A 14,130-nucleotide genomic window follows, 5' to 3' on the forward strand; every position below is an offset into this window, starting at 1 on the left:
AGAGGTAAGCAGGTGCCCATTGAGACTGTTAGGTTAGTCAGACAGATGATATGCATGCAAAGTGTCTGTGTTTGTGTGTGCGTGCGTGTGTGAACTTTATTTCTGTTTGTCTCTCGTATTCTTTTGAAGTTTATTTTCTACGGCTGACTCAAAAAAGCACTGCCTCATAGAACTTATAGACTTATTAGATAACATGTTGGAGGTATGCACTGTGTGTGTGTGTGTGTTTTCCTGTCTTTGAAAATACTCACTTGTCAGAGTTCAGTCAATAGCCTCCATTGATCACACACACAAGAACACACAGACACAGGCTTTATACATAACTCTTCCATTGTGCTTGTGCTCTCACAGTGAATGGTATTGTCAAAAACTGCACAATGGGAAGTGCGTCATCAAAGTGTATACAAACATGCGCACGCACGCACACACACACACACAGACTTGAGGCAAAAAAATTCTCATAAGTCTGAAGCATTTGATATATTAAATTATCATTACTTGATAAATCATGATCTGTCCTCGTGTTTCATTGGCTGACTGGTGCATGGGCCAGTGTGATCGATTGTCCTGCCAGCTGTCAAACAGATAAAATTCCCTGGTTTTGACATTGCCGTAAATCTCGTCATGCACACACCTCCCTCTCCCCCCGATCCCTGTCAGTACTCGCGCTCACAAAGAGATTGTCATGCAGATTGTCATGTCCTGACCACTGTCCAGTGTGATTGATATCTGGAGCTTTTCAGTTTGGACATGTAAGCAACACGTTGCATTAACTGAATGACTCGTATCTGGGCAGAGTCACAGATCTTTAAGATATCGGATGAAGGACTTCCGAGAAGTGAAGTAAGGCGGGATGCTGGGAAGAAAGCGGGCGGGTATGTCCACAGTGCTGGAGTCTGAGCTGGAGTCCAATGAGATGCAGCTCCTCCACTGTTATAATAAAAATACGATCACTTTTTTTGTTGTTCACCATTATGATGATTGATTGTGTTGTGATTTCCATCCCGACTTCACAGCGTTAGCCATTTTGCGATTCCACAAGATGCACAATAAAAACGGTAAAAACAAAAATGGATTATAAAACATTATTTCAACACAAACTGCCATCAATTAGTGTTTGATTAAAACCTGTGCAGATTTCTGATGTGGTTAATTTGATAGTAAATCCTTACAAGAGTTCCTGATTAAACACCTCATAGCGCGTCGCACAAAGAATATTTTTAGACTGAAGCGATTACATCTTGTATTTGCTCACTCCTCCAGGGCCTGCCAGCACAGCAGGCTGCTACCACAAACTACACAACAACTTGTGTGCAGAGAAAGAGCTATTGTGGTAGAACTGTGATAACTGTTTTGCCACTGTGCAGTTGAAGGACCAGGCACCGAATGTATGTCGTCACCCTAATGATTTCAAAGGCGTTCATTCTTTCCACTGTATCGTGTAAAGATCAACGAGTGAAGTGTAGGATTCAGTTATTCAGCTATAGTTTGAATAACTGAATCCTTTACCTTATGCAAAATGAAGTAATAAAAGCAGAAAGTAAATTTCTGTGACATGCTGAATTTGACACACCTTTGTCTGACGCACTAATGTGTGTGGAGTATTTCCTGCAGAGTATGTGTTTGTAAGCATTTGACAGTGGTGTCCTCAGTAACCTGAAGCTACTTAGACCAAATCTAATTTGATATTAAAAGCCAAAACATTACCCAACATGGGTGTGCAGTTGTAAAGAGACCATGAGTCGTTGTGAAGACTTCAGCCAGACTTACACTGAGAGGCTCAATCAAAATAATCTCACAATAACACTGTTTTGTTTTTGTTTTTTTTAATCTGTTATCTTCACAAAAGAGAGAGTGAATATGTTTACAATGAAAATAGATGTTGTCAGTTTTAGTCCAGGTTGTATCACAGCTCACATTGTGCCCAGGTCGAGCTATTTAATTGCATATTCAGTAGTACAGTGTGAAGTGGCTCACCGTAACTCCCTGGAGCTTGTTGACGTAAAGGTCTGGTATTAGAAGAATACAAAGTAGACTGGAGTGTCTAAATTGGTAGTTAGGCCTTTCATAAAGAAGCAAGTGTGGCATAGAGGAGGACAATAATTCTGTGAAATCATACAAAAGAAAAGGAAATAATTTGGGGACAAACTGGGAGTGAACAAATGAAAGGTAGTAGCAGACTCAAATTTATTCACAGCTCTTTTGTCATTCCATGTGTGTACAGCTGAATGTGTGTGTGTATGTTTGTGTGATTGCAAGCCCAGAAAAAACTTGCACCAGTTAGAAAAGTGTCGGCTGTCGCCTTCGGAGGTTAACACAAAATCACTCAGCGGCACACACATTGTCATTGACAAAGAGCTCTGCAAGGCAGAAAGGGAAAATCAGTCACCTTAGGTGTCAAGTTTCTGTGCCGAATATTTTATCATTTGCATGTTTATTTGATGAGCATCTCTGCCTGCACGCTGACATGCAGCTGCAGTGATTGGACTCACAAACACTGGTGGTGCTGGAGTCGTCAGCCTGAGATCGTCAGAGATACTTTTCCTAATCAAGTTAATTAGAAGAATTGCTGTGGGAGCCTTATTGACAGCGGCCAGGGACCATTGGTCCACTTAGTGTTGCCTGCAGGCTGTCATCATGGAGAAATCGTACAGAGATGTGGGTCAAAGTGGTGCCAGAAGTGACTCAAGGCATTGTGGGTGTTTCGCACCAGTGGCCTGTGATCATCCACGCAGTGTTTTCAATTGATGCATTTTTCATTTCATTCCGTGTTTCCTCTGAGCCCTTCTCCAAGCTGTTGCTCTTGACTCCTTTGGAGATTCAATAAACATTGAGCTTTTTCATCATTTACTTGTTTTCTGACACAACCCAAGGACAGAATCGCGTCTCCGGATTAAACAAACAATGTTTGGATGTCATGTCACCTCTGAAAGAAACATGTCACAAGATCAGGAATACCTACTTGGCTTTCTACTTTGCCTACCTTTTTTAAAGTTGTCTCAGCGGCACGTTCTTGGGTGTAAACGCACAAAGAAGTGCCAACTTACCCTGAACATATGATATTATGTATTCACCGGTAGACAGAGACAGCCTGTGGGTATGCCTTTTGCTGTATGCTAATATAGCCTCTCTTTTTCCCCCTGCACCTCCTTTTCCCTTGACTAATATGATACATAAATGTTTTTAATGTGAGGGAGGAAAAGGGAGTCAGATCAAAGGCCTGCAGGTGAAGAAAATAGGAGGCGGGGCTTATCGCAGATTGGTTGTGCCCCATTGGTGTCCTGTGTTATAATGAATTGCCGTTGTAGGTGATCTTCCTGCCAGTTGGCTATTGCAAGCATCACCTGGATTACACTGATTCACTGCCCTGCATAATACGGGGAGTGATTTGGAATTGCACGTGGACCCAAGGGGAAAAGTCCAATTAGCATATGTATGAGCTGAACAGAGATGGGAGGAAGCTCCAGCCAAAATAATCTCCCAGCATTTCACCAACACGTTACGTCGGGTTAACAGTGTGTGCCTTCTTACCGAGTCCTCCCGGAGCACACTGCGCCATCACACCAACCTAACAAGGGGTTGTTACCCTGTCACGTCCTCGCTGCTTTATTCACGGAATCAGATAACACCACTCAGTGGGCAGTTGTGATACTTCTGGCAGAGAGATATCAGAACATCAGAGTAACATGTCCTCTCAGTGTTGGACCTGACCAACCTGGACCTCTACTGTGAAGAGTTGACCCAAAGTGGCCCAGCCTGAAGTAATCCCCTCTGAGTACTGAAGCTGCGCCATGCTCTTAAAACACCACACTAATTAAAATAGAAAATGTACACAGCCACTGAGAGGATACAGACTGAGGTGACAGCTAGAATGTAAAGTTCTCTGAGTGTGGTGGTACAGAAACAGAGCCGAGTACACACCAGCCAAGCAGAATCCTTGATTAGACAGAATTATTCATTTATATTTCATGTATTTATATATTTATTTACTGCTGTTTTTTTTTCCTCCAGCTGCCAGAGTAGACTCTATATAAAAAGTGATGAGCCCTCTGGTTTGAAAAGTGAAGTTTAGAAAGTAGGACGGCAGGAGGAGCAGTTAGCCACCAGGGGCGACTCGGAACACCCAGAAGAGTGTTTGGTCTATGGAAGAATTTGCCTAATTCTCACTTAAATCAGTCACTAGGTTCAGGTCTTCTTAATAAATAGAACATGGTGCCTGACATCTGTGAACTGCCTTTCAAATACCGACATGACGCCAGTCAAATCGCACATATCGAGACGTTGTTGTCTTCAAACTGAAAGACTATGTCCACCTTTTATACATAGTGTTATGCAAGCGTTTTTGAGAAGACCAGGGATAAAGAGAGAGAGAGAGAGAGAGAGAGAGAGAGAGAGAGAGAGCGCTGGAACAGGCCTGTGAACACCATCCCACAAGCCTGAGTAGTGACAGGCTGCCATTTCAAAGCTTCTGCTAGCATCCAAGAGAGACTAAAAAAAGACAGCTTAGTTTTTAACTGTGTCAAAAGATTTTTACACTTGGAGAATTTTGTCTCCTTTTCTGTTACACCCTCTTCACTTAATAAATCAGGCAGAAATTTTGCCCTCTCGAGGTAAAGAATGATAAAAAAAATGAGTTTTGGGGCCAGTTCTTTCATCTTTCTTTATGTGTGTGAAACAAAGACAATGAGAGACAAAGGCGTTATCAGAGACTGCAGCTGTGTTGTAGGAGCCCGTCCTTGGGCTGCTGAACTTTTATGGAGGCCAAGGTTGTACAGTTAAGCTCCGACCACAAGCCTTTAAGTGTTAAACCCACAAAGACACACACACACACACACACACACACACACGCACGCACAGGAGGTGTTGAAAAAGATCTGGAGGAATCAATTGTTTTTGAAGCTGTGCCAAATGAAGCAGCAATGAATAGCTTACATATTTATGTGGCACCTCCAAGCTCTTTTGAAACAGCAGCTTGGCATCCAAACACAGAAATCAATAACTGTGTTCCACCCTCCATTCTGAAACATTCACGTTTCAGAAATGGAAACCCTGTGTCTTTGATCAAGATTTGTTTAAATATAGCCACAGTTTATTGGGAAAAGCAGTAGTAGTTAGTAGAGAATCAATACAATCAATTGTGTTATTTAATATCAGTATTGATCCTTATGTCTCATATAGGCTGCACTTGTTGTCAATTTAATTAGAAAGAAACAAGCTAATTACCTCAGTCTGTGTTATCAGTGGATAATTTACCTCCAACATTAGTGCTTTATGTAGAGAAGCTTCTAAACTGATAAATGAATCATGGGGCTCCGAGCATGCTGAACTTGGCCCCCCTGTGATGCAATCTAATCCCATAATGGTCACAATAATGATGGCACCATGGGTGGCATCATTACAAGGGCCAGTTTCCATGACAGCACCCCACCCATCTCCATGTAGAGCAGACAAGAGAAGGAAGTTTTGTTTGACTTTTGTTGTAAGAGGTAACTCTTTTTTTATTATTATTCTTTAGACGTTCTGCATTTAGCTGAGTCATTTTTCCCACTTGCATTTCCCAAATAAGAATCCCTGTGGATTAGATTGTCGTATCGTGCTTGCTCTTGATTCCAGAGATTGCACAGAATCAAATCTCAAGGCCTCCATTTTTATGTTCTCCATACTCATTTTGGCACCTTGTTTTAGTCAAAATACCACGTTATGTGTTCAGTGACACATGAAACCATTACCAATATATTGAGATGGGGTGAAAAGCTATTGTTCATAGAGTTTTTTCAGGTTTCTTTTCTCTCCTCATCAATTGAGGTTATATTCTCGCAGCAAGCACTACAACTGATGATCATATGTGTAAAATCTAGTCCTGGTTTTAATAAAGTCATGCTGGCAGTAGAGCATGAGAGGAAGAGACTGAAGCAGACACCTCTGTGTGATGTTCAACTTTCATATCTGCCTCTGCCTAGGAGCTTGCCATTTTGTGAATTATTAAGCAGAAGGCTCTTTTTTCTTCTAGCTTTGTTTCTTTCTCTCGCTCTCTCTCTCTCTCTTCCAAACTGTCATCCTCCCCCTCCCCCTTTCTTGCTCCTTCATGTCAGTTCAACCAGCTTTAGCAGAACCAGTGGCACTCACTGAGATGCAAATGGCACCCTTTGAAGGGGTACATTGGGTCTGTCAATTAATCCAGCTGTTTACCTGCTTGGAGAAAAAAAAAGAAAGGCTCTCAAACCATTCTTTGTAGGTTGCTTCTTTCCTATTTTGCCACAGGAACATGTTTTTTTATCCACTGTCTTCATGCCACCGGATTTGTCGGAGTCTTCAAAGAATCAGAATATACCAGGCATGGAAATGACATAGGAAGCTGAGGTGTTATAGGAATAGGGCTGTGTTGCATATTTCATTGTATCACTTCTCCTGTGTCCCTTCTCCTCCCTCAACCCTTTCTAACACAAACCATCAGTCCACCATGTAGCTATACTCTTGACTTACCTCCCGATCACCTTTGCCCTTTTCCGGCCCCAGACCTTTCTCCAACTTCTACTTTAAGTTTTTCCAGCTTCACAGCTACCATGAGTGTCTAACTTTGCTTTCTGTCTCTTGGGTTGATCGACCTTCAGATCTCAATGTACCGAGCCCATGCTTGGACAAGGTGTGCGAACACGGGGCGATGTGCGTGGTCAAGAACAATGAGCCAGTGTGCGAGTGCCCAGAAGCTTGCCCGCAAACACACGACCCGGTGTGCGGAATCGATGGCCATAGCTACGGCAGCCCATGTGAGATGCGAGCGATGGGCTGTGCCCTTCAGAAGGACATCCGCATCCAGCACAAAGGACCCTGCAGTAAGTTTCAGCTCAATGAAACACTACAGAACTACACATATGAAGTATGCTAAGACCTATCTGTTATTTTCATCCTGTTTAAAATGATCATCGTTATTATACAGTCACATGAGACGATACTATGACTTACAGTGCAGTCGTGAATTCACTATGAAAAAGAGCCACAGCTCACAGGTGGTAACAATATGTATGGAGTTATTTATGTGTGAGTCAAAACAAATCCCTTAACACTATAGTGTGTATCTTTTTCTCTCTGTGTTTCTCAGTATAGAGTATGACTGAGAACACAAAGAAGCCTACCAGAAGTTTCAGAAGTGAATTGTACTGCTCTAAAAATGCAGTCGTTGAGCCGTTTGACAGGATCAATTCTTCTTGTCCCCACCTGCTTCTGTGCTAATTAATAACAGCAACAACAAAAATCACCATGGGTTACACACTACAGCTTTAAAGAATTTCTTCATCCCTTCCCTCCTGCTCTGCTTTAGCTTTCCCGTACCAGCACCACAACTCCAATTTGCTTGTTTTGACCTTTAAGTGAAGATGCACTTTTCTCATGGAGAAAGAAAGTGCAGCGGATTCTCGCCTGTAATTGCCTACATGAGTCACTTGGCTTTGTCGGAGTATCAGCTAGTCATTAGTAAACCAGTGACAGCAGAGCTTCAAGTGGTAAAAAAATACGTTCCACTATGCAAGCACACATCCCATTTGGGCTGATTTTAAAGCTTTTATGAATACTCCTAATGGCTTCATATCATCTTGCATGACCACTTTTACCTTGAATTTATATTTGTACTTGGTCAATTCACTTTTTACACAAATTCACACACACACACACACAGAAGTACAGTGGTTATTATCCTCTTGGCCCGACTTTGTCAGTTACATCATCATTCACTCAGTTCTCATATTTTAAGACAATGAAAAGGAAAAGGAGAGTTGGCCTCTGTGGTGCTGTATTTATGGATGAGCTGAGCTGTTCACGGAACGATCAATACAGATGAATCCGTCGCTCTTTAGCCTGGTATGAAATTGTACTCTAAAGTCTACAAGCAGTTTATGGGTAGAGTTTGTATAGTCAAGCTATTCGGATAGTTTCAGAAGATAAGTAGTGCATTTATTTTTTTGTAGTGAGTGGATGACAGGCTTTAAGGTAAGTGGTGAGTTTCATTGAGTATGGCGTCGGTGACAGATTTTGTTGTTGAAGAGGTCCTACACAGACGTGTTTTTCCTCCCTGCCACTTCATGTATTGCATCTGTCCTTTCCCTCTCAGCCTTTTCTAAATCAAAATATAGCACATGAGGATGCATGCCAACAGGAAATGGAGCAAGAGCGTGTTTAGTCGTTGGGCAGGGGTGCAGACTCAATTTTGTATGCTGTACTGCAGGTAGATGGCAGGTCTGTCATCCTAGGATCCTTCTGCAGTAATGAATAGTCTTTATTTTAAAAAGCGGAGGCAGAGAGCTGGTGGAGTAGAAGGCCCTGTCTGTAATCTAGCTCTATGAATGGTTTTTAGCTCCCAGAGGAACAGGCCTGCATCAATGCAATGGTGCCATAAAATCATGAGGCACTAGCTTGCCAGTCTCGAGCCAGCAGAGGAATGATGACAATGATTATGCAGGTTATTTCTGTGCTGTTTGCACATCTTTACAAGACTTTATTCAGCACTACAACTGACTGACTTTTATCTCGCTTAGTTATCACAAGCTATTGCCACCAGTGATATGTGTTTGAGTAGAAAAATGCTGTATTGAAGTGGTGGTCCAACTGAAAGTTGGCAGAAAAGGCAGTAGAAGAAAGTGGTGCATAAGACTTCTCTGTGACACCCAGGTAGTTACATTAACGTATAATTAACATTGTTTTATGTCACATTTTAATGCTTTAGGGTTTGTTTTTTTCTGCAGCATTAAATTTATGTTTTCATACATAATTTTCAAGTAGCCCTCAAATGCTTTTATTGTTGGCTCTGTTGTTTATCTCCATCCAAATGCACGATAATGTGTAAGCTGTTGGATTTACAGCAGGGAGCGTAGAGAAGGCAGGTGCCACAATCTAAACAAAAAAAACAAAACACTGCACTCTGCATAACTGTGTGTGAATGTGTATTTAACTTTGGCTCATGGGCCCAACTGTAATTTCATTTCCGTCCCTCAGGGCTGGAAAAATTGTCATTATCTATATGACTCAGGTGCAACCCAGCAGCGATATGAGTGACATTTGTTATTACTCTGAGATTTTTTTTTCACTTGTTTGATTGCTAGGTGACCTTGTAAGGTGGGCTGGGGGAGGTAAACTCAGTTAATAGATTCCCCAGCTGGATATCAATTGTACAGCTTTAGCCAGATAGATGAGAGCAAACATGCTAGAATCATTTAAGAAAAAAAAAAAAAAAGGAAATAACAATAGTGTCAGAATCAGAAAGCTTGTTTTAACTTTTTTTTTTAAAACACTTAAACTGATTAATTGATTATCAAAATAGTTAGCAATTAATTTTGCAATCAATCAAAGGTTGATTAGTCATTGCAGCTCCAGGTGTTGGAAATGATATACACAGCTGACTAAGAAATATAGGTCACATCAGCGGTCTGAGAGTGGTTGGAGAGAGACAGTAGAGCGAGGGCAGAGGGAGAAGGGTGGGGAAAGTAATAAATGGAGGCAGGCAAGAAGATTGAAGTAAATAAGATGAGGAGGAACGGAGAAAGTGGGGGCAGAGTTAATAGTTTGTCGGCCAGGCAGGCATCGACAGGGGAGTTGTTATCATCCAGGCATGTTCACAAGCCTTCAAAACACAAACCAGCCTACTTTTTTCTGCTTAATCCTGAGGTAATATTCCACCCAGGCCGCCTCAGCCACAATTCAGAGTTTTCCCAGCAAGGATATCAACAAAACACTGAAAAGCTAGTGCCTTTGCTATATGTTTTTGTTCTTTTCTCTTCAGTGACTTAATCCTTTATGCTTTTAAGGCCACTTTTCATACCAACCTGGCTCTGTCCCTCATAGTCACTTGCAAAGCTATAAACAGTGCCATCAAACGCAACACCAGAGACTGTCACAGTTCAAGAACCAACATCAGACACAACATCACAATTGCAGCTTTGGAGACTTCAGTTGGACTGTGGCTAAATTCAGCATAAAAAGGTGACATGGCACCACACCACATTATTTAATACCATGTTTGTGTTATCCTGTCACGCAGTATGCTGTAGAATATTATTCAAGTACATCATGCAGTTACTTAAAATAATGTGTAACTACATTTCTGAGGAAATTCTGGGATTGCTGCCTTCTGCTCAAGCTGTAACCAGTCTGGCATGCTGCATTGGAATGGAATAAATTAGAAATTTAGAAATGATTTTCAAGTTTTAATAGAATGTCCGAATATTAAGAAAAAAGTTTGAAAATTAGGGCATAAATTGCAAAAATTAAACGATTCAGCACAACAGAAACAATGACCACTGCTTAACAGGTGGTGTAACAGCATCAGTGCGTGAAGTGCTGTGACATTGTAATTTGTCACTCAGTGACTGGCTTTTGCTTTAAACAAACTATTGTGAAATGGAATGTCATTAATACATTACAGCCTCTGTTACACAAAGGTTACATATTTTCACTTGTGAGCAGTCTAATCTGCTGATCTGAATTAGCTCTTTGAGGCACCTGCAGTTAGTGGTTACTATAGAAATGGCCCCCCCTGAGATAGAGCAGGTCCATTAAAAATATACAGAGAGCACCACTGAGGCCTCTTTCAAACTACTCATTGTGAAGCATTTTGGATTTTGTGTATTTGACAGTAAGAGAGGTCAGTTTATATTGCTGGATGATACTCCTCTCACTCAAAGTTCAAATTCTCTTAGTCAAAACTGGCAAAAACTATTTGCAGCCATCGCACTAATAAACTCTGATAAATTAAGACTTCCAAGACATTTTAAATGTTCATAGTTAATGAAAGCTATATTCTAGATCACAGTGTGTGTTAAATGAAATTATTGTTGTATTGTCAAGTACTAAAATGGTTTGTCCCCCAAAACAGCATTCATTTAATTTGCTATATTGCCAGATATGTCAGGCTTGTAAGGAATGGTGCACAAATATTCACTCTCACTGATCGGGGTTGAAATGTGAACTCAAAGCTAGAAACAGCTGTAATTGTTCTCACACAGCGGTGTCCGTTTGCTATGTCTGTATAATGGTGTTACATATTTTCATGTACTTTTCAAACTGATATTTTTGGACAAAGTTGGTTCTAGATTTAATTAGACCGAGAATGAAAAGCCCTTATATTTTCTGTCGGCTGAAAAGATTCTGGCATTGGTGGACATTTTTGAATAAGATGACAGAAAGTGAACATCTTTATATTATGAGTAATAATTCTCCCTCTTTCCTGCCTTTGAACTGAAGCTCCACTCCATTTCTGTCGGTTTGTGATGCACGCTGTCTGGAGGATCAGGCAGTGTGGAGAGCCAGGTGCGAGGGCCAAGAGCTGATAAAGAAGCGAGGCTGCTATCAGAATGCGGTGCCTGATAAAGGACAACACTCACTATCGCCAATTCCTGATTTATAACTGCAGCAACTACAGAGAAACCACAACACCCTCCCCCCATTTCAAAGACACACATATTTTTATTTATTTATTCTGTCACAGGAAGCCCTTGCCAAATTTTTATGGATCTGACTTTGTGCATTCAGGCAATGTCCCAAAACCACAAAGCATATTATTGTTGAAAATATCATTGCATGCTTTCACTTTAAAATTTGCCATAATTATGGTTAATTGACCGCGGCCAAACCATGAATAACTGGCCCAGAACAGAAATACAACTTGGATTTTGGGGAAACATTGATCATGCATGCTCCACTCCTCATTTTAGTGCTCAGGATTGACTACATAGAAATTTGTCATTATGCTAATATACAGTCAATTGCTTATTCACTTCACAGTCAAGGCTGTTAATCCAAGAAGGGAGTGGATGTCAGCGCTAGATGGAGAGATGAATGAAACTAAAGACTCTAAAAGAGTAATAAACAGATTAATAATGTGGAAGGTTCCAGCAGCCAGCCTCGCCTCTCTCAATTAGTGCGAAATCAGCAGCGGGTATTTGCCTGCCCTTAATTGAATGTGATAGTGAGCTGTGCTAATGCACTCCTCCCAGGGTAATTGGTGTCAGAGGAAGAGGTGCATCTACTGCTCGCTGTGTCTCACTTTGAGGCCTTGCATTTACTTTCTCATTCGTTTCCTACCATGAATGTGTCTAATCCTGCTTTGCTGTTCCCTGAGATGATCCAAGCGAATTCACCATCATTTAACCAGCAATGTTTTGGGTGTCTTAAGGCAGAACAATTGCAGATAATAATTTGCCCAATAACTTTGCTCTGTGTAAAATAGCACAGTTTTAATTAGACAGGAAAGCAATGAATACAACCTGAAAAGTAAGACATTTATTTCGTATTTCTGACTCGTTCTTCTGACTCAGAAGCTTCTCTAAAAGATGATGCTGGCACCACTACTTCTAAAAAGGACTGGATGCCAGGTGATGATGAGTGGTATCTGGCAGTACCTGGTCACCAGGCACACCAGTTTAAATTAAGATAGTTAATTCATATCTCATTGGACAAGATGATCTTTTCCTTTATGCTTTCGGGATCCTGTAAATGTTGTTTGGAAAAGTGCAGCCTTACTGTCATGAGGCTTTTTCTCAGGTGTACTTTCAGTTGTCGCCACACTCCCATCAATCCCCGCTTGATGGAGTGCTGCAGAGCTGGTTGTCCTTCTGGCAGACTCCTCTGTTTTTGCAGAGAACCTCTGAAGCACTTTGTGTTCAGTGATACAGTTTCAGCTCTTGAAATAAAAGTAGTTTGGGGTGGTTCCTTCAGTGATGGAGCTGCTCCTGGGAACTTTCCCGGGCTTTTGTAGCTCTCTTTTTTTATCCTCTCCCTCAGATCGGTGCCTCAGTAGAATTCTATCTTTGGAGATTTTTTTTTTAAATTTCATGGCTTGTTCTTTAGCTCCCACATGCATGTGAACCATGGAAAATGGTAACAGGCAGGTGTGTGACTTTCTGAAGTGTTTGAAATTGATTCAGTCAGCTTAAAGTGGAGTCCTATGCTAAGAATGGAAACTTTCCAGTGCATCTCTGCACTTCCTGTGTTTGTACAGCTTAAGTGCATTAAGCACGACACCAGCTATTGCTAGTCATAAAGAAAATACAAAATAATGTTTACTGTTTAATTTTGCTATGGCCATTGGCTATATTGTGCACTCTGAGAATTTTTAACATTTGCTTTTTTAGTATTAGAAAACGATGCATTTTCATCTTCTTCATCTTTATTATTAACATTTATAATTTTTCATTAATTATATGAAATATATTGGACCTATTTTCATGCTCACCCAAAAAAACGCTAACATGAAACTTGTACACACAGACGGTAACAGTGACTTCGCCCTCACCTTCTTCTTTCTCTCCTTATAGATGCGTCTTGTGCCAACTGCTCTTTTGGGGCAATTTGCGATTTCCAGAGTGGGCAGTGTGTGTGTTCATCAGAGTGTGTGGAGTCCCACCAGCCCGTGTGTGGCAGTGACGGCATCACCTACAACAGCGAGTGTGAGCTGCACGTGCGGGCCTGCAAAGAACAGATGGACCTGCAAGTGGTCAGCCAAGGAGAGTGCAGTAAGTAACGCATATGTGATATATCTGTTGTGTTATGCTCTCATTTTTCAACCTCATCAAATGACTAATAAAAGTGACAGGAGTTAACAAACTTGTAGGATACATTTTAATGCATTTTTTATGCATTTTAAGTTGTGAATTTTGAATATTTTCCCTTTTTTTTGCCTCGACACATCATGGTTTGACTCGACTCTCTTCTGTGTGTGATACAGAAACATGTGGCAGCACTGTTTGTGCCTGGGGCGCCCGCTGTGTTCAGAGTAAGTGTGAGTGCCCACAGTGCTTCGGTGAGGCCTTCTCACCTGTGTGCGGCAGTGATGGCACCACCTACGACAACAAGTGTGAACTCCAGTTGTCGTCCTGCATGCAGAAGAAGAGAGTTGATGTGGCAAAGCCTGGCAGCTGTGACGAAGGTACGGAACAGACTTTAAAATGGTGTAATTATGTTAACCATTCGGCCATTGAAATGGGGTAATTATGTTTATCAACTGACCTGTGTAGTATGGTATTCCGTCATCTGTGGATTTCATAGTGGTTGCATATGCCGCCAGCAAGGTGCCATCAGACTAACACAGCAAATGATGAAGGGAAAGTCACACTGCGTGGCCACGGAGGAGGGAAAAAACTGTTA

At 41.4% G+C, this 14,130-nt stretch overlaps 1 protein-coding gene across 10 annotated transcripts in view; it reads left to right on the forward strand.

Moving 5' to 3' along the window:
- The window catches only part of agrn (agrin), a 225,728-nt gene that overhangs the window by 156,336 nt on the left and 55,262 nt on the right, over window positions 1-14,130 (forward strand). For 9 of the 10 annotated variants that reach the window (XM_058643975.1, XM_058643978.1, XM_058643977.1 and 6 more), the window contains 3 exons: window positions 6,612-6,833; window positions 13,302-13,499; window positions 13,712-13,912. The exons of the other annotated variant lie outside the window; for it this stretch is intronic. In XM_058643975.1, the coding sequence (XP_058499958.1) occupies window positions 6,612-6,833; window positions 13,302-13,499; window positions 13,712-13,912 (621 nt within the window). The remainder of the gene's footprint in view (window positions 1-6,611; window positions 6,834-13,301; window positions 13,500-13,711; window positions 13,913-14,130) is intronic. 10 annotated transcript variants of the gene reach the window in all.

The sequence above is a fragment of the Solea solea genome, chromosome 11 (assembly GCF_958295425.1).
Source record: "Solea solea chromosome 11, fSolSol10.1, whole genome shotgun sequence".
NCBI classification, from domain to species: domain Eukaryota; kingdom Metazoa; phylum Chordata; class Actinopteri; order Pleuronectiformes; family Soleidae; genus Solea; species Solea solea.